The 24,195-nt window shown below is 36.8% G+C and overlaps 1 protein-coding gene across 6 annotated transcripts in view; it reads right to left on the minus strand.

Annotated features, from left to right (window-relative positions):
• The window catches only part of CCDC171 (coiled-coil domain containing 171), a 372,925-nt gene that overhangs the window by 280,838 nt on the left and 67,892 nt on the right, over positions 1-24,195 (minus strand). For all 6 annotated transcript variants that reach the window (XM_045840936.1, XM_045840939.1, XM_045840937.1 and 3 more), the window contains 2 exons: positions 23,784-23,944; positions 9,230-9,368 (listed from right to left, as the gene is read on the minus strand). In XM_045840936.1, the coding sequence (XP_045696892.1) occupies positions 9,230-9,368; positions 23,784-23,944 (300 nt within the window). The remainder of the gene's footprint in view (positions 1-9,229; positions 9,369-23,783; positions 23,945-24,195) is intronic.

A 24,195-nucleotide genomic window follows, 5' to 3' on the forward strand; every position in this document is an offset into this window, starting at 1 on the left:
GAAAAAAAAATTTTTACAAATCATAAAAACTATGAAAATTGTCCTAAAAAGGCAGAGAAGCTTTCACTCAAGAAAACTTACTAATCAAGATGGAGGCATAGGTAGAAACCCTTTGCTTCCTTGCACAAGCAAAAGGAGGATAGCCACGAATTTAAAATCAATAAACAACCAGAAGTGCCAGAAAAATCAAACTGCATGGAACTCCAACAACCAAGGAAATAAAGAAACAGTCAACCAGACCGGCAAGAGGGGTGAGAGACAGAACCTGACCCAAGGCATTGGGTCATGTGGACGGGGTTGTCTGAGAGAACCCCAAAAGAGATGGTGGGGGGCAGCACGAGGGGCTGGCTTCAGTAAAGTGGCAGACCTCTCCAGCGGGTGACCAAATGGTAAACAGAGACTCAGAGCTGACTGTCGACTACAGGTGGGTGTTTGCCATGGCAGAGGAAATTCCCAGTCTCACACAAGAGTTCTTTGAAAAGTGCACTAGAGATGAGCAGGCGAGCTGCATAGTTCCCTCTCTGGCCCCTCCCCCACAGGCAGTGCCAGAGCACAGCAAAGAGTGTTGCCCTGCCCTGGCAAATACCTAAGGCCCTGCCCCCTTACAACTTAACAGTTGCACAGAGACAAAGAAATATGGCCCAAATGAAAGAACAGAGCAAAACTCCAGAGAAAGAGCTAAGTGATGAGGAGATAGCCAACCTATCTGATGGGAGAGTTTAAAGCCCTGGTAATCAAAATGCTCACAGAACTGATTTAGCTTGATCGAAAAATGAAAAAACAAATGAAAGATACCCAAAGTGAAATAAAGCAAAATATTCAGGGAACCAACAGTGACAGGAAGGAAACTAGGACTCAAATCAACAATTCGAAACAAAAGGAACAAATAAACATTCAACCGGAAGAGAATGAAGAAACAAGAATTCCGTCCCTGGCTGGCGTAGCTCAGTGGATTGAGCGCGGGCTGCAAACCAAAGTGTCTCAGGTTCTATTCCCAGTCAGGGTACATGCCTGGGTTGCAGGTCACGACCCCCAGCAACCGCACATTCATGTTTCTCTCTCTATCTCCCTCCCTTCCCTCTCTAAAAATAAATAAATAAAATCCTTAAAAAAAAAAAGAAACAAGAATTCAAAAAAATGAAGACAGGCTTAGGAACCTCTGGGACAACCTGAAACGTTCCAACATCCAAATTATAGGGGTGCCAAAAGGAGAACAACAACAGCAAGAAATTGAAAACTTATTTGAATAAATAATGAAGGAAAACTTCCTTAATCTGATGAAGAAAATAGACTTCCAGGAAGTCCAGGAAGCCCGGAGAGTCCCAAAGAAGTTGGACCCAAAGAGGAACATACCAAGGCACATCATTATTAAGTTACCCAAGATTAAAGGTAAAGAGAGAATCTTAAAAGCAGCAAGAGGAAAGGAGAGAGTTACCTACAAAGGAATGCCCATAAGGCTGTCAGCTGATTTCTAAAAAAAACCTTGCAGGCAAGAAGGGGCTAGAAAGAAGTATTTAAAGTCATATAGGAAAGGACCTACATCCAAGATTGCTCTATCCAGCAAAGCTATCATTTAGAATGGAAGGGCAGTTGAAGTGCTTCTCAGATAAGGTCAAGTGAAAGGAGTTCCTCATCACCAAGCCCTTATTATATGAAATGTTAAAGGGATTTATCTAAGAAATTGAAGAAGATCAAAAACTATGAACAATGACAACTCACTCACAACTATCAACAAATGAACCTAAAAAAAGAAAAATAACAAAAACAAAACCAAGCAAACTAGAATAGGAACAGAATCAGATAAATGGATATCACAAGGAGGGTTTTCAGTGGGGAGAGGGAGGGGAGGAATACAAGGGAAAAGGTATAGGGAAGAAGAAGCACAATTGGTAGGCATAAAATACATGGAGAGAGGTCAAAAATGGTATAGGAAACAGAATTCAAAGAACTTACATCTAAAACCCATGGACATGAACTAAGAGTGGGGGGAATGCAGTGGGGTGCAGAGCGGAGTGGGGATAAAGGGGGAAAAATTCGGAAAACTGTAATAGCATAATCAATAAAATATACTTAAAAAAAGAAAACTAATCAACAAATTAAAAACTGTGGCACTTCAAATGACACCATCAGAAAGACAAAGACAACCCATACAATGGGAGAAAATTTTGCAGATCACATATCTGATAAAGGAGTTTTATCTAGAATATATTAAAAAACTCTTATAACTCAACAATAAAAAGATAAAACCCCAAAGGACAAAAGAGCTGAACAAAGACTTCTCTAAAAAAAACCATACAAATGGCCAGTAAACACATGACGAGATGCTCAATATTATTTATTAGTCATCAGGAAACTGCAAATCAAAACCATATTGTATAATACACACTAGGATAAATATAATAAAAAGCACAGATGATAATTGTTAGCAGACATAATTGAAGAATTATAATGCTCATATACTTTTGTTGGTAACATAAAATGACGCTGCCTCTTTGGAAAACAGTTTGGAAGTTCCTCAAAATATTAAAATTGGTGTTGCTATATGACCTAGCAATTGTACTCTGAAGTATACACCCAATAGAAATGAAAATATGCATCCACACAAAAACTTATACATGAATATTCATAACATTTTTCATTAACAGCAAAAAAAGTTGAATTCAACCGTCCATCACCTGATGAATAAATGAATAAAAGCTGATACATCCATGCAACAGAATATTATTGAAGCAGAAAAAGAAGTGAAGATTAATGGTATAATATGGATGAATTTCAAAAATATTAAACTAAGGGAAAAAAGCCAGACACAAAGGGCCACACAGTGTATGATTCCATTTATATGACATGTCCAGAATAGGTAAATCTGTAGATAGAAAGATTAGGGTTGCCTAGGGCTGGAGGGGTTGGGAGAAAATGGGGAGTGAATGTTGGTGTGTATGAATGGGGGTTTCTTTTTAGGGTGATGGAAGTGTTCTCAAATTGATTGTGGTGATGGTTGTACAACTCTACGAATGTACTAAAAATCATTCAAGTGTATACTTGAAATGGTTAAATTGTATGGTATGTAAATTTTATCAAGCTATTGAAGAAAATCTAAACTTTTTTAAAGAATAAAATCTCAATTTCAGTAAGAATGTATACTATCTTTAATGCTCATCAAAACTCCTGCATAGTTAAGATTATTAGCATCATTTTACAAATGAGCAGATTCAGAGAGATAATATCACCAGGGGTCATATAACAGTTAGGAGACAGGACTGGTATTAAAACCCAACTCAATCTGTCTCCAAAATATCTGTTCTTCCTATTACACCATGCCATCTGAAGCTGGGACTTCATCGATATTAAGGGACAAAAATTTACAGAAAAATAAATGTAGAAATCCACACAAATTGCATACTTGGAGTCAGCTCAATATAAAGGTTCGATTAAATTCCTACTTCAACAATAGTTCTTCTCTTTCAATACAGAGATCAATCCTCACTAAAAGATGAGCTAAAATTTCAACACCATTAAAATTTAAAATAAAATTTAATGTCAAATTAGCCAGGAAACATTGACTAGTGTAAAATTTTTCAGAGAATGAAGAAGAGGTTTGATCAATGACAAGGATTAAGAAGAATTAACTAGGGTTGAAAGCTGCTATTACAATTAGCAGTATTATAATTTTGTACTGACATGTCTGGCTAAGAGCCTTGTAGCCAATAGAAACTTAATAGGTTTATGAATCAACTAATAACAAGAAACATCATCCTAATTTTACAGCTAACAAATTTACTTTCCTAATAAATTGCTTTAGTTTTATAAATGAAACTTCCATTCTTCATTCATATACCAAAAGCATTTGTTTTGCTTTGTCTTTAATGTGGATGTACTTATATTTAAATTTCATTCCCAAAGCTATTAGTTCTATTAATAGCCTTTGGATGAGCAAGAAATTCTAGCATAAAAACAGAATCCATCACCTAAATTAAAAAAACCCTTGCGTTAAAAACAAAGTGCCAACCAAAGATAAAACACAAAGTTTCTAATTTTTAATTAACATGTTTTCCCATATGAGATAGAGGATATGTTTGGGTGAAATGTTAAATTGTTGATTCAACAAATCCCATGAAATTATACATCCATAGAAGTTACTAAGGTTGTTTTTTTTATAAATATCTACGTATCTTTTTTTAAGATTTTATTTATTTATTTTTAGAGGGGGAAGGGAGGGAAAGAGAGAGAGAGAAACATCAATGCGCAGTTGCTAAGGGTCATGGCCTGCAACCCAGGCATGTACCCTGACTGGGAATCGAACCTACGACATTTTGGTTCGCAGCCCGCGCTCAATCCACTGAGCAATGCCAGCCAGGGCTAGGTTTTGGGTTTTTTTTTTAATAAAATCAGTACTTTGGCAACAGTCCTAAACAATTTAAACTCTCGTAAGTTTTTAAACTTTTAATTTGAATATATTTTAAGCCATTCCAAAGGAATTCTGAGTAAAAACGGGGGAGCGCTGGAACCTGTGCGTCACATCATGCACATCTGCTCCACAGCTCTCCTATTTCCATCATCTCCTCTACCCAGCACCTACCACACACACCCTGTGCATTTTTAAGGACCCAAGGAGAGCTTGCTCAGCTGATCTGGTCAGTGTCCATAATCATCACCACCTGTAGCTTTTCCTAAACCATATTAATGACATCTAATATCTCTTCATAAAACCGTTTACAGTTTCTATCCCTCCGTGCTTGCCTATGCTGCTTCCATGGATGTAAGCATTCCATCATCCCAACTATTTATCTCATATGATGAAATGTCGCCCTCCCTTAAGTAGCTTTACAATCAGTTTACTTTTCAATAGACACTACCTTCCAATCTGAATGCAGGCCTTGACACAATGCCCCTCCCTCTCTCGCTCTCTTTCATACACACACACAGACACACACAATAGCATTTTACTTTTCACAAGTCAAGAACAATATTTGAATTTTCAAAAGTTAATAATATATAAGAATTTCAAAAAGCTTTATACTTATATTACCAACTTAGAAAGCCAGCATAAAGTTAACATTTAAATAAACACACACATCTGATGAATACTATTAAGCATTAAATTTTTACAGAATATTAAGAGAGACAAAGTGTTTATGTTATAAAAAAACAATGCTCATATAAATACTACTACTATTCTGGGTGAAAACAGGAATCAACAACTTTTTGGTAGAACTTAGAATGAAATATTTTTAGCCCATTAGTTTCAGATGCCTCCTGCAAAATCAGAAACATGTCCTTCTAAAGCAAACCTGATAGATTATTTGAAGCTAAATATTATCAAGAAATACTAACTTCACCACAAAGCATAGTAATCGAAGTACTTTTCCAAATCCTATCTAATGCTAGCAATCATTATTATTATATAATCATCCAAGCCCCCAAAGCATAGGGAAAAAATATATACTTGACCATTTTCAATCACAAGTTCTTTAGAGAATAAAATATTCTTTCAGCAAAACCTCATGAGAACTAGAATTCCCTTTCCAATATATGGTCTCTCCTAGAGCTGTAACTAAATATTACTGAGTGGCAGAAAAACAAATCTCAAGAAATGATGGACTTAAAAAAATTTCATTGTAGGAAGCACAAAGCAAGTTCTAATAATACCAATTTGAAAATGATAGCTCCCCAGCTTCAAGAGAAGCAGATATAAAAACTCACAGTAATGACTAAAAGACCCAACTGGATCTGTGGAGCCTCTGAACTTTAATAAGCATGATCACTGAGCAGCTTAAACTAGAAATTTGGTTTTATTTAGCACTTGATTAAATCATTATTAAATTCATAGATCTTGAAATTAATAGTTCAATTTTAATCTAAACTTTTAAAGTAAAATTCAATACTATATTACATGGAACATGAAACTAATTTTGTTAAATCCTTAGATGTCCAATGTTGAAATTTTATTAATTCTACGACATTAAAGATGAGAATATACTATTCACTTACTAATCATAAATTTAATTATTAATTTCATTAATATAAAAGCACAATTAAATTCAGCTGGGTTTATACTTTGGACGTTTCCAAAATTATGCTCTATGTTTGTATTATATCTCTTGACACAGGGGAGCTATCACTTTCCAAGTGGTTCATTAACACTTTGTGTATCCTGACCAAGTTGATCTCTAAGGCTCTAAAAGGCTATAACGCACTACATTACACAGCTGTTATTTTTAAGTCTCAAAACTTCCTGAAGTGTTTGCATATTATTAATAATACCTTTATCTCTCTCGTAAACCTACAGAGGAAAGAAGCTTTAATTTTCTCTTGCAATGCAACAGAGAGAATAAAAACCAAGACTTGAATAATGGCCATGAACATGACCTAAACTAGAAAACAAGCTGTTATCTCAAAGGGAGAGAAAAATTACCTGTAGGTAATTTCTGCTTCCCACCTATTTTCTATAAAATATTGAAACTATTATGGTCAAGAGAAACAGAACTGTGGGAAAGACACACTGGGATACACAGAGTTATGAAATGTCATTGAAACAAAGTTTGATTTCCAAAACAAAAGGTAAAAGCTTCCTAAGTCATTTTCTCTTTGGTCAAAAACAGTTATGAATTCAAAGCAAAAATTCACAGCCAGACTTTGAGGATGCAGAAGTAAATTAACTCCATTTTCTGTGGTTTAAACTTTTTAATTTGATAGATATCTCTTTACACAACAATTTTTAAAAACTTCCTACCTGCCCCTCAAAAGCCACTAATCTGTTTAAAGGAAAAAAAGGCAATAAGGGATTATGTATGACAAAAATACTTTTAGAAAAATGGTAGATTTTTTATAAAAACAAAAACACTGTACTTACTATTTAATATAATACTATTTCTTTTAAATAAATACTCATTAAATAATTTTAAAATTTCATATTATAGTCAGGTAAAGAGGTAGAGCAACAGTTCTAATTAGCATAAAGCAGAGCAAGTTAAAAGAAGATAACAGTGAAGGAAAAAAAGGAGGAAAACAAAACAAAGATGGAAGAAAATAAGACATAAAGCTAGATAGGGGCTTAAGAGAGATGAAAAAAATGGAGAGTAAACTATAAATAGTTAGGTTGAACTATATGAACTGTAAATCATTTAGGCTGCAACCTGAATAAGTTTCTTGAACATCCCATTAGCTCTTCAACACCTAACTATTCACAGGTCTTCAACTGCTTTCAGTAATGTATCAAGCTTTGAAAAAACAATCTACAATCTTCAGCACCATGATCAGACAACAGCGTTTTATAGGATGAGTGCCAAGGGCCCAGACGAGCAAAAGGAGGTTGCTAGTGAGCTACAGCTTGCCTTATTGGAGGCCACTTACCAAATTGTAAATGGTAAAGAGCAAAAACTGGCTGGCACCAAGTAAATTTTTTTAAGCACAAAGCACCCATACCCTCAGCAGTGAATTAATCCAGTCTTTTCTTTTCTGTCTACTGAGTGGAGTGCTAGGGAACCAGAATGAGAAGGATGCATGCAATCTGTATTGCTGACTGTCTTCACTGTTACGTTCTGTTACAACTCTGGCTCACTTTCCAAACTGTGTACAGTGTCTGAGCAAGCAGACCAGTCCAAGGCTCAGCCCAATGACTCTGACATGGTTTTACCCACCACAGACTCACACACCTGGCTCAGCAGTTAAGAGGTAACAGCCCATGAAATTCAGGGTAGCACAAAACAGTATGCAGGCACCAGAGTATGTGACACAGAGACCTCAAGGCTTTCTAAAACCTCATATCCACAGCAGTGAAACAACAAATTCAACTACAGAGCAAGCAATACCAATCCCTAAATCAGAACACATTGACTACCTTCAGTTGCATGAATGTATATAAAACTAGATCACTTAAAAATGACAGTTTCAAGTTTAACCTATCATTGCCTTTCTGTCTGGGCAAAACTGATTTGGCCACCACTTCTTAGTATTATAACTTAGTATTAGAATTACAGTATAACCTCAAGTTTTTTAACAAGGAGAAAAAAGACTCATTTCCCTCCACAAATGATATCACTAAGAGTTGTGGGATATAATTGAAATTGAAGTAGCCAAGTGCCTGAGGAAGGGGGGTGTGTGTGTTTGGGTGTGTGTGTGTGTAGAATAAGACAAAGAGGAAATAGGATATTACTATACACTTTATGCCCTCTCTGTCATGGTTCCCAGAAAACTGCAGAGTAGGAGAATATTGCATCAACCAAAGAAATCCACCTAATAAATGTTTCTGAGGCAAGAACTAGAGTGTAATCCTGCTTTGTAACATGAATTAAGCTAACCTCAACGCAGTCACAGTTTTTAGGACAGACAGTACACACCAGCTCTGGTGCATGTTATGGTAAAAAAGCCAAGCAAAGCATTAAAGACACACCCAGTGAGTCAGGGGCAGAACTCCAAGATTAGATGAAAAATAAAGTGGGAAAGATGAGACCACTGTGCAGTGTGAAAGCTGCACAGGTTGCAAGGCTGTCACAGCACAGTGTTACAGGATGTACAGGAATTCGTTAATAGAAAAAAGAGAAGGAGCATTTTAATCAATGTGGGTAAAAAGTACTGAAAACCTGAACAAAAGCAAGAAGATATGATAATACATCATGTGTTTAGGAAGCCAAAGTACTCTACTGTGGCTGAAGTAAGGCAATGGAAAAGAAGCTAAAAAAGTTAACATAGAGCCAAAGAAAAGGGCCTTAGGCAAAAAGCTGGACTTCGTTCTGAGAGCAATAAGCAGACATTGGTGGTTTTTGAATGAACGGTGACAAGAACAGATCAACGTGTTAGATAAATTTGGTGACGGTGTGAAAGCTAGTTTACTGAAGAATGGAAACAAAGTGACCAGGTGCAAATCACTACAAAGAGGAGTCTTCCAAATCATTAGACCTGCTAGGTACAAACCCTGACTCCCCCACCCACCCAGGTGACGTTGTTTTATGGACCTAAAAATAAAAAGATAAGTAAAAACTACTGAGTAAATTTTAAAACATTCTATAATTCAGCATTTACATATATTTGATTAGTTTTCCCAATTCCAGAAAAGAGAGGTCTTATTATGTGCATCTTAGTTGCAACAGGCATCTCTAATTTTGAAATTTTATATCAATGTCACTAAATTACTTTCATATTATCATCATGTAGCATGCCGTGAGGAAAAAAACCTGTTAAACATCAATGTGATCCAATAAAATAATTGCCATAGGGTTTTTTTTATCCTTACCATTACAAGTTCTTCCTGTAATTCACTGCAACTTTTTTCATTATACTGGAGTCTCTTTGAAAGGTCTGTAATTACTTTCTTCTGTTCCTCAATCTCTTCATTTAATTTCTTGTTTTTGGAGAAATATTCTCTTTCTAATCTGAAAAATTAAAATGTCAGAGCAAGTTTTTCAAATATGCTTTCATAAAGTCCTATTATACACCTTTAAGATAAGTGGCAAATGTATTATACACATAATGTTTTCAAGACAAAAGACTTTGATAGGTCACCTCTCATTTTTTTCAAATAAAAAGCATTGCACATTCTTCAATGAAAGACTCTAAATGAATAATACCTCCCCACCTTTTGTTAGCAGGTACTTGTCCTATACCCATTGTTACAAGCAAGATATGTTTAGTGTTGATTTGGTCTCACTGTTATTTTTGATGAACCAAACCCACACACCACAGGTGAATTAGCTCAGAGACTGCCTCAAGACACAACAGTCTTATCAAATAATTTCCCAGTTAAAGTGTAACATTAGAAATGGAGCCAATGTTTTATTCCTGAGTGTCCATACAAGTGGAACTGGTGTGGTGGCGTGGAAAATCCAAAACAAGAATAATCAAAAAACATTCATATTCACTGTGAAAACACAGGAATTTCTTTTCAAAGGATATGCCTTCCCATTTAAATTTTGTTCAGTGTGGCATTACACTGTATTTATGTTCTTGCATGGACATATGATGAAACGTAGCTTGGGATTACTTTAACCTAAAAGTTGTTGTAGATAATCCACCAAATGACTTCAAACTTCTTGAGACTAAAACTGAATGACTGGCCATCTCAACTACGCAAGAAGGTAAAGATCAAAAGAAGACATTTTCAGAAAGCAGGTTTTAAAATTTTCCTTTAATGTGTGAATTCTCAAGAAGCTACTTTACAAGGGAGTTAATCGAACAAAGAAGGCACAAAATCAGCAAACAAGTCATCTAATATAGAAGAAAAGTAGAGGGAATTCAAAGGATGACGGTGAAGGGAAGTCCCAGGATGACTGTGAAAGGGGAGCCAGAAAGCAATTTGTCCAGAATGGAGAAAGGTTGGGGTTAGGGTTTGAGAACGGAAGGAAAAAAGGAAGGAAGGAAGTTAGGCAGGAAGGGAGGAAAGAAATGAGTATGTAGTGTGTGGAAGAAGAGTACAATGGAAATAAACAAGTAATGGCCTTAGATAACATCTAAAGGTGGAAATCAAAAAAGTGGTAGAATATAAATGTTATTTAGAAATATGAAGTTAAATATCAGAGGAAACATCAATAAGAATTAAAGGTGACTGTCTCGAATGAGTGCAAACTGGTAGCAGAGAGCCATGAGTATGAAACTACTACTTTTCACAAACTTAACAGTACTGTTTTGCATGTTAGACTATGTCCAAATGTTAATTTTCCTACCAGATTCCCACTCTATTTTTTTAAGAAAAACAAAAAAGCTCAGCCAAGAATGTAACAACAGTAACAGGAAGTTTTAACAAATAGCCATCTTTGCACTATCTTTTGCCAAGAAAGAAAATAATAATAATGCTAGTAAATTATAATACTTTTATTATTTTTTAAGACTTTATTTATTTATTTTTACAGATAGGGGAAGGGAGGGAGAAAGAGAGAGAAACATCAGTGTGTGGTTGCCTCTTGAGTGCCCCCCACTGGGGATCTAGCCAGGAATCTAAGCATGTGCCCTGACTGAGAATTGAACCAGCAATCCATTGGTTTGCAAGCCAGAGCTCAATCCACTGAGCCACAACAGCCAGGGCCTACTTTTGTTATTTTTATACTTTTGAGTGATATATTTAGAAAAAATTTTAAGTTCCTAAATTGAATGTGATAAAATAAACAACCTTAGATTCAGTCCACTCTGTAGCAGATTTTTGACTAGTGTTGTTTTAAACTGAATTTAAATTTAAACTACATTTAAGGATTACCATGATCTCCTTTCCCTACCATTGCTTAGCAATCAGTTATCACAGTTAATGAAGACTTGACATGTTAAAAACTCTAAAATAAAAATGGTGAAAACCTTTAGTTTAATACTGTAAGCTTTAGATGGAAAAAAGATTTATAACTAAGAAAATCTGATTACAGAAATATAGGATATATATAGTCTACCTAAAATTATATATAACATATATTTGTTAAAATAGTCTATTATCAAATTCTCAGTTAAGCTCTTTAAACATATATATATATATATTCCATTTAATACATATATATACATTCCACCTAAAACAATTTTATGCAGGGATATTCATTGTTATGAAATGAAAATGTTGACCAAAACTATAGCTCAAAAATATGCACTCCACTTTTCTCCTCCTGACTTTTAATAAGAGCCTGCCTAGATCTACCTGGAAGGAAACAGAAGCTTAAGAATCTTAGCTACTGGCAAGGTTCAGTCAGTATTTTCTCTATAACCTCATCATTGTCATTCACTAAAAATTTCTATCCATCAGGTAAAACAATGTTCTATACCAAAACTTCCCACTCTCAAAGTTGTAAATTGAAGGTGTGATTATCCTAAAGACACCAAATCTACCAAGTCTTTTATAGTACATTATCTAACCCTTAGAAATATTGATATTTTGAAAACTTAATACTCAAGAATTTGTGACTCTAAAGAGTTTTTAAATATTTTTTTAAAATACAGTCTGAAGAAGAGTCAGAAGTACAAAGAGAAAAATGAAATAACTTATCCAGTCATCCCTCATGTCATATCATTCTTCCAACACTACAGATAATTGGAATGGAAGCTGCTGTCATGAGGGACAGCAAGGGACGTACAAGGGAAATGAAGATGGAATGGGGAATAAAAGTCACAGTAACTATCAATAAGTAGTGAGGTTTCATTATTATTTCATGTTTATTGTTTATTATTATCTACTTTTATTATCATAGCATGGTTATATGGACAAAAAAACAGACAAAGGACATTTTGTTAAAGCATTTAGGATTGTTAGCTGGTGCTTACTTGAAATATAAAATTTGAATAAAATTCTTCAAGCACCAAAATACAAATATAATAGCAAAACAAACCCAAGGGAAAAAATTGCTTTGGGGTTCAGTAGGAAAGAACTTCGGTTGTTAGCAGACATCTTGAAATTTCTCTAGTCCAGCATTTGTAGAACTCTGTTTTTCCTCAATATTCATGACAATCACCCACCAAGCTTTAATTGCCAGGAGTATATCCTGACTTCTAAGTTTCAATTGTAGGTCCTAACCAAAGCAACAGTAAAGAAGCCTGCACTACATTCTACATAAACACCCTTCAAACATATTTTATATAAACATGCAGATTGAGCAACGGTTCAAAGGAAATAAAGGAAGATTAGTCCATAGAATAACATTCACAGAATGTCAATTCAGACCTCTGGTCAGATGGAGGCATAGATAAACACACTGCGCCTCCTTGCACAACTACAGCAAAAACTACAACTAGACTGCAAAACAAATTATCACCCAGAGTTGTCAGAAAATCGAGCTGTATGGAAATTTGACAACCAAGGGTTTAAAGAAGCTACACTCATCCAGATTAGGTAGGAGGGGTGGAGATGCAGAGAGGTACGGAGAGGTGGAGAGTTGTGGAGAGGCGGCAGAATGGGTAGCCCCACATTCATGTATGGTGGATAAAAATCAGAGGGTATACCTCAGGACTGAGCAGTCCCAACCACAGACCAGACCAGCCAGCCCAGGGTTCCATCACCAGGAAGATAAGTCCCCATAACTTCTGGCTACAAATATCAGTGGGGCCTGGGGCAGCTGAAGAAACTGCAGGATTTGCAGGAGACTACTCTTAAAGGGCCCATAAAGGTCTCAGGACTTACACAAACCCATCCCCTCTAGGTTTCAGCACCAGGGCAACAGCTAGAAGAGCACAACTGGCATACGGGGAGAGAGTGAAATGACTGACAACAGGGCCAGAAGACAGCTTCCTCATGGGACAACCTCCAGAGGCCAGGCAGCAACATTGTCCCTTGTCCAAGCCCTCCCACACACAGAGTCACAAGGCAGTGAAACGGGTTGCCCCACCCTGGCAATCACTTAAGGCTCCACCCCACACTATTTATAGGTGCCTCTTCTACAATAAGCCATGCTACTAAGACAGGGAATCAGAGCAGCTCTACCTAAATACACAGAAACAGAGGAAGGCTGCCAAAGTGAGGAGGCAAAGAAATATGGCCCAAATGAAAGAAGAGAACAAAACTCCAGAAAAAGAACTAAAGGAAATGGAGATGAACAACCTATCAGATGCACAGTTCAAAATGCTGGCTATCAGGATGCTCAAAGAACTCACTGGGTACGGCAACAACATAAAAAAGACCCAGGCAGAAATGAAGGTTGCACTAAGTGAAATTAAGAAAAATCTACAGGGAACCAATAGTGGAGGGGATGAAGCCAAGAATCAAATCAACAATCTGGAACATAAAAAAGAAAAACATTCAATCAGAACAGCAAGAAGAAAAAAATATAAAAAATGAGGATAGCATAAGGAGCCTCTGGGACTTCTCCAAACTTATTAATATCTGAATCACAGGATGCCAGAAGGAGAAGAGGAAGAAATGAAAACTAATTTGGAAAAATAATGAAAGAAAACTTCTTTAATTTGGTGAAGGAAATAGACATACAAGTCCAGAAAGCACAGAGAGCCCCAAACAAGTTCGCCCAAAGAGGATGACACCAAGACACATCATAATTAAAATGCCAAAAATTAAAGATAAAGAATCTTAAAAGCAACAAGAGAAATGCAGAGAGTTACCTACAAAGGAGTTTCCATAAGACTGTCAGCTGATTTCTCAAAAGAAACTTTGCAGGCAAGACGGGGCTGGCAAGAAGTATTCAAAGTGATGAAAAGCAAGGACTACAACCACGATTACTCTGTCCAGAAAAGCCATCATTTAGAATGGAAGTGTAGATAAAGTGCTTCCCAGACAAGATAAAGCTAAAGGAGTTCATCACCAAGCCATTATTACATGAAATGTTAAAGGGACTTATTTAAGGAAAAGAAGATCAAAACTATGAACATTAAAATGGCAACAAACTCACAACTATCAACAACTGAATCTAAAAACCAAACTAAGCAAACAAACAAAACAGGAATAGAACCGTAGACATGGAGATCATTTGGAGGGTTATCAGCTGGGAAGGGGAAAGGGAAGAATGGGGGGAAAAGTACAGGGATTAAGAAGTACAAATTGGCAGGTGTGAAATAGGCAGGGGGATGTTAAGAACAGTATAGGGGAAGTAGCCAAAGAACTTATATGTATGACCCATGGACATGAACTAAGGGGGTGATTGCTGGAGGGAATGGGATACCAAATAGAGGAGGGCAAAGGGGGCAATACTGGGACGACTCTAATAGCATAATCAATACATATATGGAAAAAGAATGTAATTTCAGTCATCCTAGAGGAAGTAAGACAATTCAAATAGGAATTACTGGCTGAAAATATAAACATTACTAATAAAGGTAATCACAGTGAAAGACTTAAATTTTTTCAAACTCTGTTTTTCAAGTGTCATCTTTATGATATTTGCCATACTCATAATAACTACTACTATTTGAATAATACTTTTCTTTTACTCACTTCTTAAGTGAAGTATTGTAAAAGGAATCTGTATATTACTCCTGAAGGTGAAAATCATGATCAATTTTTCATAAACAGAAACAAACATTAAAAATAAATACACACAACAAGCAAGATGTCAGAGGAGTAAGTGGAAGTTACACTCTAGAATTACAACTGATTTGTACAGAAATTCAATAACCAACTGGACACTAGCTTAGCTAGAGATAAGCCTTATAATCACCAACAGACAGAAGAAACCACTTCACCACAACAGGACTGGCAGGGAGTGTGGAAGAGGCAGGAGAGGGCTGGCTGAGCTCCCACAAGTGGCAGCCGAAGTTCCAGAGAAATATTTCCGCAGCCCAGGGGTTCAACCTGAGAAGTGTGGGGTCTAAACACCAAGCTGGGCTCCCCAACCTGCAGCACCAGGGCAAAAAGGGAACCTAGATAACATCCAGCTTTGAGAACCAGCAGGGTTTCTGTCTACCAGGGAGAGACTGATGGCTGAAGATGCAGAGAGCCTCTTAAAGCAACAATGCACAAAATTTTGTTTGTGGCCACTTACCCTGGGCTCAGGCAAAAGAAGAGCAAAGTGGACTAGAGATGCTTGAGGAAACTCTGGGGTTGGTGGTTCTGGGAAGAGAACTAAAGGAACAACCACCATGATCCCTGTGCTGAGTTATTATCCATACTACAGAAGCCATTTTCTCAGGCAGAGCACTCCCCTCCAAATGACATCAGCCTGAGGGAAAGCAATAGCCCCGCCCACAAGAATTACTCTTCCCCACCTTTGGAGCATAAGCAGGGGTGGTAACTGTAGCTTGATTAGTTTAATGACTAATTAGTTTAGCAGCTAAAGTAGAAAATACAAAGCAGCAGCCAAAAATGGGAAGACAAAGAAATAGACCCCAAATGAAAGAACAAGAGAATTCTCCAGAAGAACTAGATGGAATGGATGCAAGCAATTTATCAGATAGAGAGTTTAGAGTAATGATTGTAAGGATACTCAACAGCATGAAAAAGACATTGAAACCATACAAAAGGATCAATCAGAAATAAAGAATGCAATATCTGAAATAAATAATACACTGGAAGGAATAACGGTAGGTTAGATTAAGCAGAGGATCAGTGATTTGGAAGACGAGGTAGAAAAAAACACCGAGGCAGAGCAGCAAAAAGAAAAAAGAATTTTAAAAAATCACAAGAACTTAATAAACATTTTGGACAACATGAAATACAATAACATCCACATCATGGGAATACCAGAAGGATGACAGCAAGCAAGAGATCAAGAACCTATTTGAAGAAATAATGACCAAAAACTTCCCTAATCTGGTGAAGGAAAAAAAAACCCAAGTCCAGGAAGCTCAGAGAGTCCCAAACAAGTTGCACTCAAAGAAGCCTACACTGAGACACATCATAATTAAAATGACAAGGCTTAAAGAAGAGAATCCTAAAGGCTGCATGAGAAAAGCAGGTAGTTACATACAAGGGAGCACCAATTAGTCTGTCATCTGTCATCTCAAAAAAATATTTCAGGCCAGAAGGGAGTGGTATGAAATATTCAAGATGATGAAAAGCAAGGACCTACAACCAAGGCTAGTTTACCCAGCAAGGCTATAATTTCAAGTCAAAGGAGAAATAAGGAGCTTTCCAGATAACAAAAAGCTATAGGAGTTTGTTAACACCAAACCAGTACTGCAACAAATCTTAAAGGGCTGACTTTAAGAAGGAAAAGAAAAGGTGGAGGACAACAGCAATGACAACTACTGGAGGAAAACAGTCTAACAAGAAAATGGTACTACATACGTATCTATCCATGTAAATGGCTTAAATCCTCCAACGATTAGATATAGGGTAGCTGAATGGATAAGAAAACAAGACCCACATATACGCTGTCTCCAAGAGACCCATCTTTGATCAAAAGATACACACATACTAAAAGTAAAAGATGGAAAAAGATATTTCATGCAAATGGAAAAGAAAAAAATAAGCTGGGAAAGCAGTACTTATATCCAACAAAATAGACTTCAAAACCACAGCTATAATAACAGACAAAGAAGGGTACTACATAATGATAAAGGGAACAATCCAACAAGATATAACCTTAGTAAAATTTATGCAACCAACATAGGAGCACCTAAATATATAAAAGCAAATCCTGATGGGCATAAAGGGAGAGATAACAGAAATACAGTCATAGTTGGGGATTTTACCACCACATTGACTTCAATGGATAGACAATCCTGACAGAAAATCAACAAGGAGATAGCAGCTTTAACAACACACTAGATCAAATGGATTTATTTGATATCTTCACAACATTTCACCGCAAAGTAGCAGAATATACATACTTTTCAAGTGCACATGGAATGTTTTCCAGGATAGACCACACATATTAGGACACAAAACAAGTCTCAACACATTTAAGAAGACTGAAATTATATCAAGCATCTTCTCTGACCACAATGCAATGAAACTAGAAATCAATCACAAGAACACTGAAAAACATGCAAACACATGGAACCTAAATAACATGTTATTAAACAATAGGTCAACAACAAGATCAAGGAAGAAATCAAAAGATAGCTTAAAACAATTGAAAATGAGGACACAACAATCCAAAATCTGTGGGACACTGGGAAAGCAATCCGAAAAGAGAAATTCATAGCATTGCAGGCCTGTCTTAAAAAAAAAAAAAAAAAAAGAAAGAAAGCTTAAACAATCTAGCTTTACACTTAAAAGAAACTTGAAAAAGAACAACAAATAAAATTCAAAGTGACTAGAAAGAAGAAAATAATAAAGATCAGAACGGAAATAAAATAGAGTCTAAAAAAATACAAAAGATCAATGAATCCAAGAGCTGGTTCTTTGAGAAGATAAACAAGAGTGAAAAACCTTTAACCAGATTTATCAAGAAAAAAAGAGAAAGGACCCAAATAAAATCAAAATGAAAGAGGAGAGATAATAACTGACACCAAAGAAATAAAAAGGATTGTGAGAAAATATTACGAACAACTGTATACCAACAAAGTGGACCACCTGGAGGAAATGGATAAATGCATAGAAACATACAATCTTCCAAAAATAAATCAGGGAATCAGAGAATCTGAATAGACAGATTACATCTAGTGAAATTGAAATAGTAATCAAAAAACTCCCCCCAAAAAAGCCCCAGGCCAGATGGCTTCACAGGTGAATTTTAGGCCAAATTTTCAGAGAAGAACTAGCACCTCTCCTTCTCAAACTATTTCATAAAATTCAAAGAGAAGGGAAGGCTCCCAAACTCATTTTACAAGGCAAGCATTATCCTAATTTCAAAACCAGATAAAGAATCTACAAAGAAAGAAAATTATAGGCCACATCCCTAATGAACAGACGCTAAAGTCCTCAACAAAATATTAGCAAACTGAATAGAGTAATGCATCTAAAAGATCATATACCATGATCAAGTGGCATTTATTATGGGAATGCAAGGTTGGTACAACATTCACAAGTCAATCATTGTGATTTACCACATAAACAAAATGAAGGATAAAAACCACATGATCATTAAAATAGATGCAGAAAAGGCATTAGATAAAATCCAGCACCAATTTATGATAAAAACTCTAAGTAAAGTGGGAATAGAGAGAACATACCTAAATATAATAAAGGCCATATATGACAAACCCACTGTCAGCATCATATTCAATACGCAAAAACTACAAGCATTCACTTTAAGATTAGAAATGAGACAGGGATGTCCACTTTCACTTCTCTTATTCAACATAGTACTGGAAGTCCTAGCCACAGCAATTAGACAAGAAGAAGAAATAAAAGGCATCCAAATAGGAAAGGAAGAAGTAAAACTGTCTTTATTTGCAAGTGACATAATGCTTTTCCTAGATAACCCCAAAGATTCCATCAAGAAACTACCAGAACTGATAAATGAATTCAGCAAAGTAGCTGGATACAAAATTAATATCCAGAAATCAGTTCAATTTCTATATGATAATAACCAACTAACAGAAAGGGAAATTAAAGAAACAATCCCATTCACAATTGGTTCAAAAAGAATAAACTACCTAGGAATAAATCTAATCAAGGATATAAAAGACCTGTACTCAAAAAATTATAAGATACTGAAGAAAGAAACTGAAGATACAAACAAGTGGAAACACATCCTGGATTTATGGATAGGAAGAATTAACATCATTAAAATGTCCATACTGCCCAAAGAAATCTACAGATTCAACATAATTTGTATCAAGATTCCAATGAATATTTTACAAAACTAGAAGAGGTATTTCAAAAACTTATGTAGAATCACAAAAAGCTCCACATAGCAACAGTGATCTCACAAAGAATAACAAAGTTGGAGGAATTACGCTACCTAATATTAAACTATACTATAAGTCCATAGTAATCAAAACCACATGGTATTGGCATAAAAACAGACACAGATTGGCATAAAAACAGATCAATGGAACAGAATAGAGAGCCCAGAAATAAATCTACCCTTTTATAGTCAGATAATATTCTACAGAAGAAGCAAGTACATACAATGAGCTAAATATAGTTTATTCAATAAATGATGTTGGGAAAATTGGACAAATATGTGCAAAAAAACAAAACCAGACCACCTTCTTACACTACACACAAGAATAAATTCAAAATGGATCAAAGATATAAATGTTAGACCCCAAACCAAAAAAAATCCTAGAAGAAAACATAGGTAGCAAAATCTTGGACATTACTTGTAGCAATACTTTATTGGATATATCTCCCCAGGCAAAGGAAACAAAAGAAAAAATAAATGAATGGAACAATACCAAACTAAAAAGTTTTTGTACAGCAAAGGAAATTATCAACAAAGTGAAAAGACAAGCCACAGAATGGGAGAACATGTTCACCAATACATCCGGTAAAGGGTTAATATCCAAAATACATAAAATATTTGCAAAATTCAACACCCTCCCCTAAAAAAACACAATTAAAAAACGGGAAAAGGACCTGAATAGACACTTTTCCAAAAAGGACATACAGATGGCCAATAGATAAATGAAAAGACTCTCAATGTCACTAATCATCAGAGAAATGCAAATAAAACCACAATGAGATATCTCACATCTGTCAGACTGGCTATCATCAATAAATCAACAGACAACAAGTGCTAGGGAGGATATGGAGAAAGGGGAATCCTTTTGCACTGTTGGTGGGAATGCAGACTGGTACAGCCACTGTGGAAAGTAGTATGGAAATATCTCAAAAAGTTAAAAATGGATCTGCCTTTTGTCCTAGCAAGCTCACTTCTGGGAATATATTCAAAGGAACCCAAAACACTAATTTGAAAGAATATATGCACCCTATCTTCACTGCAGCATTATTTACCATCACCAAGATATGGAAGCAGCCCAAGTATTCATCAGTAGATGAATGGATAAAACAACTATGGGACATTTACACAACGAATACTACTCGGCCATGATGAGGGTGTAGGTAGACACACTGTGCCTCCTTGAACAACCAAAAGAAGGACAACAACAATTTAGAAACAACAACAACAAAAAAAATAACAACCAGAACTGATAGAAAATTGAACTGTATAGAAGTCTGACAACCAAGGAGTTAAAGAAGACACATTCATCCAGACCAGTAGGAGGGGTGGAGATGGGCAGCAGGGCAGAGAGGACTCGCAGCAAGGCGGAGGCTGAAGGAGCAGGGCAGCTGGCAGACCCAGTGAGGCAGTGGGTTGTGGAGCAGGGCACACAAGACTGCAGCTGTCCTGTAAGGCAGCAGCGGGTGGACCCGGCAAGGCGGCAGATTGCCGAACTGGGTGCTCCCACATTTGAGTAAAGATAAACCAGGAGAAACAACTGGGAAGTGGGACCAACCATACAACCCAGGGCCCCAGCTTGGGGAAATACAGCCTCAAACCACTCATTGAAAACACCTGTGGGGGTTGAGGTGCTGAGAGAAACTCCCAACCTCACAGGAGAGTTCACTGGAGAGACCCACAGGGTCCTAGAATGTACACAAATGCACCCACCTGGTAATCAGCACCAAAAGGGCCCAATTTGCTTGTGGGAAGTCAGGGAAGTGACTGAAATCCAGCAGAGAGCACAAGCACCATTGTTCCCTCTCGGACCCCTCCCCGACAGACAGTGTCACAACCCAGCAACTGGGTTGCCTCTCCCTCTGGTGAACACCCAAGGCTCCGCCCCTCACTACATAACAGGCAGGTCAAAACAAAACGAAAAAAAAAAAATGGTCCAAATAGAAGAACATATCAAAGATCCAGAAAAAATACAACTAAGCAACGAAGAGATAGCCAACCTATCAGATGCATAGTTCAAAACACTGGTAATCAGGGTGCTCACAGAATTTATTGAATTTGGTCACAAATTAGATGAAAAATGAAGGTTACACTAAGTTAAATAAAGGAAAATGTACAGGAAACCAATAGTGATGGGAAGGAAACTGGGACTCAAATCAACAGTGTGGACCAGAAGGAAGCAAAAAACATCAGACCAGAAAAGAAAGAAGAAACAAGAATTCAAAAAAATAAGAAGAGGCTTAGGAACCTCCAGGACATCTTTAAATGTTCCAACATCCAAATGATAGGGGTGCCAGAACGAGAAGAGGAAGAGCAACAAATTGAAAATTTATTTGAACAAATAATGAGGGAGAACTTCCCTAATCTGGCAAAGCAAATAGACTTCCAGGAAGTCCAGGAAGCTCAGAGAGTCCCCAAAAAGTTGGACTCACCCTGGCTGGTGTGGCTCAATAGATTGGGTGCTGGCCTGGGAACCAAAGGGTCACTGGTTCGACCCCAAAGGGTCACAGTCAGGGCACATGCCTGGGCTGTGGGATAGGCCCCCAGTGTGGGGGCAAGTGAAGCAACCATGTATCGATGTTTCTCTCCCTCTTTCTCCTTCCTTTCCCCTCTCTCTAAAAATAAATAAATAAATAAATAAATAAATAAATAAAAAGTTGGACCCAAGAAGGAACACACCAAGGCACATTATCAAGTTACCCAAGATTAAAGATAAGGAGAGAATCTTAAAAGCAACAAGAGATAAGGAGACAGTTACCTACAAAGGAGTTTCCATCAGACTGTCAGCTGATTTCTCAAAAGAGACCTTGCAGGCAAGAAGGGACTGGAAAGAAGTATTCCAAGTCATGAAAGGCAAGGACCTGCATCCAAGATTGCTCTATCCAGCAAAGCTTTCATTTAGAATGGAAGGGCAGATAAAGTGCTTCTCAGATAAGGTCAAGTGAAAGGAGTTCATCATCACCAAGCCCTTATTATATCAAATGTTAAAGGGATTTATCTAAGAAAAAGAAGATAGCCCTGGCTGGTGTGGCTCAGTGGATTGAGTACAGGCCGGTGAACCAAAGGGTTGCTGGTTCAATTTCCAGTCAGGGCACATGCCCGGGTTGCAGGCCAGGTCCATAGTAAGGGGCTCACAAGAAGCAACCACACATTGATGTTTCTCTCCCTCTCTTTCTCCCTCCCTTCCCCTCTCCCTAAAAAATAAATAAATAAAATCTTAAAAAAAAAAGGAAAAGAAGATAAAAAATATGAACAGTAAAATGACAGCAAACTCACAATCATTAACAACCACACCTAAAACAAAAACAAAAGCAAACTAAGCAAACAACTAGAACAGGAATAGAACCACATAAATGGAGATCACATGGAGGGTTATCAACAGGGGAGTGGAATAGGGAGAGAGGGGGAAAAGATACAGAGAATAAGTAGCATAGATGGTAGGTAGAAAATAGACAGGGGGAGGGTAAGAAGAGTATAGGAAATGGAGAAGCCAAAGAACTTATTCGTACAACCCATGGACATGAACTAAAGGGGGGGAATGTGGGTGGGAGGGTGTACAGGGCAGAGGGGAGAAAAGGGGGGAAAGTGGGACAACTGTAATTGCATAATCAATAAAATGTATTTTTAAAAAAAGAAAAGAAGAAGAAGAAGAAAATTTTACCCTTTGTGACAGTATGGACAGACATGGAGAACATATATTTGTAATACAGTTTATTACAGCTAGTGGATGTGGGGGAGCAGGAAGGTGTGGGGGTGGAGGGACTTTGCAAAAAGGAGAAAGGACTCATGGACATGGACAACAGAGTGGTGACTGCTGGGGGAAGGGGGCATAAGGGGACTAGATAGTAATGGAAAAATACAATAAAGATTAAATTAAAAAATAAATACACATACATACATACATAATTCTCACTGCCAACCTATTATGTCCATACCAATGGTGGGTAAATAGGGAGGAATGGTTTAAAATGTTTACTGTTGACTTTTGGGGGGAACATATTTCAAAACTACAAATTTCTTAAGGCATCCCATAGAATATTATAGACAAAAGGCTTTTGGATTAAAAAAGGTTAAAAGTAGTAGGAGTCAGAAGATCATGGTCTGCCACTTATTAGCTGTGTGTTCATACCCTGGTTGAGCCTCAATTTCCATGTCCATAAACAGAGGTAAGAAGAGTAGCTACCTCATTAGGTGTTACATAAATGAAAGGAAACCGTGCAGTTCTAGGCATGAAGTGAGCCACAATGCATGCTAGCCACTAGCACCAGTGTTATTATTCCTACTGTTATTTCCGAATTTTGAGAAAACAAATATTACCCATCTCCACACAGACTATTTTAGGTGGCCTAGAAATCAAGGTCTTTAAAGATACTGTATTACTTCAGCAGATATAATATAATATAAAATACATTAATACATTGCTTTCTAGTGTTAAGAACTATATTTCTGAGACTACTTGGAATGTCCATGATACTTAAAAATCCAAAAGAGCATTTCCACAGTAACCTGCACAGGGAAGTCTAATTATGGTTTATGAACTACCACTGACATTAATGGGAGCTACATCTAAAAGACCACACATTCACACACAGAGGTTTCATAAACTTTATATTAATTTGGAGCATTTTACAGTAAGATACTTACAAACTTAGTTTTGCAAAACTCTCTTGTGCATTATGCTTTTCTCGTTCATATGCAGCTTCAACTTCTTTGAATTCATTCTTGATCATTTCCAAATCAGCAACAGCTTCTGCCTGGCTGGCCTTTTCTACCTGCAAAGCTCCTTCAAGGTCTCGAATCCGCAACTACCAGATGACAGAGACGCAATTAAAGCAAGCAAGGAAATGCTAGTAGTATCGATCTCAAATTGAGTAGAATACTTTATCAACAGCAGATTACCATTCATCAAAATGCTTCTTTCTTCTTTGGTATAAAGGGGAAATAAACAAAAGACAGTTCATTCCCTTTCTCAACAACTTTAATGGGAGGAAGATGGAATAATAGAGCTAACTACGCTAAGGAAAAGGGTAGGCTGACATAATATATATAACCTGCT

Source organism: Phyllostomus hastatus, unplaced genomic scaffold (assembly GCF_019186645.2).
Source record: "Phyllostomus hastatus isolate PE091 unplaced genomic scaffold, TTU_PhHast_1.1 phas_contig_34, whole genome shotgun sequence".
Classification (NCBI taxonomy): Eukaryota; Metazoa; Chordata; class Mammalia; order Chiroptera; family Phyllostomidae; genus Phyllostomus; species Phyllostomus hastatus.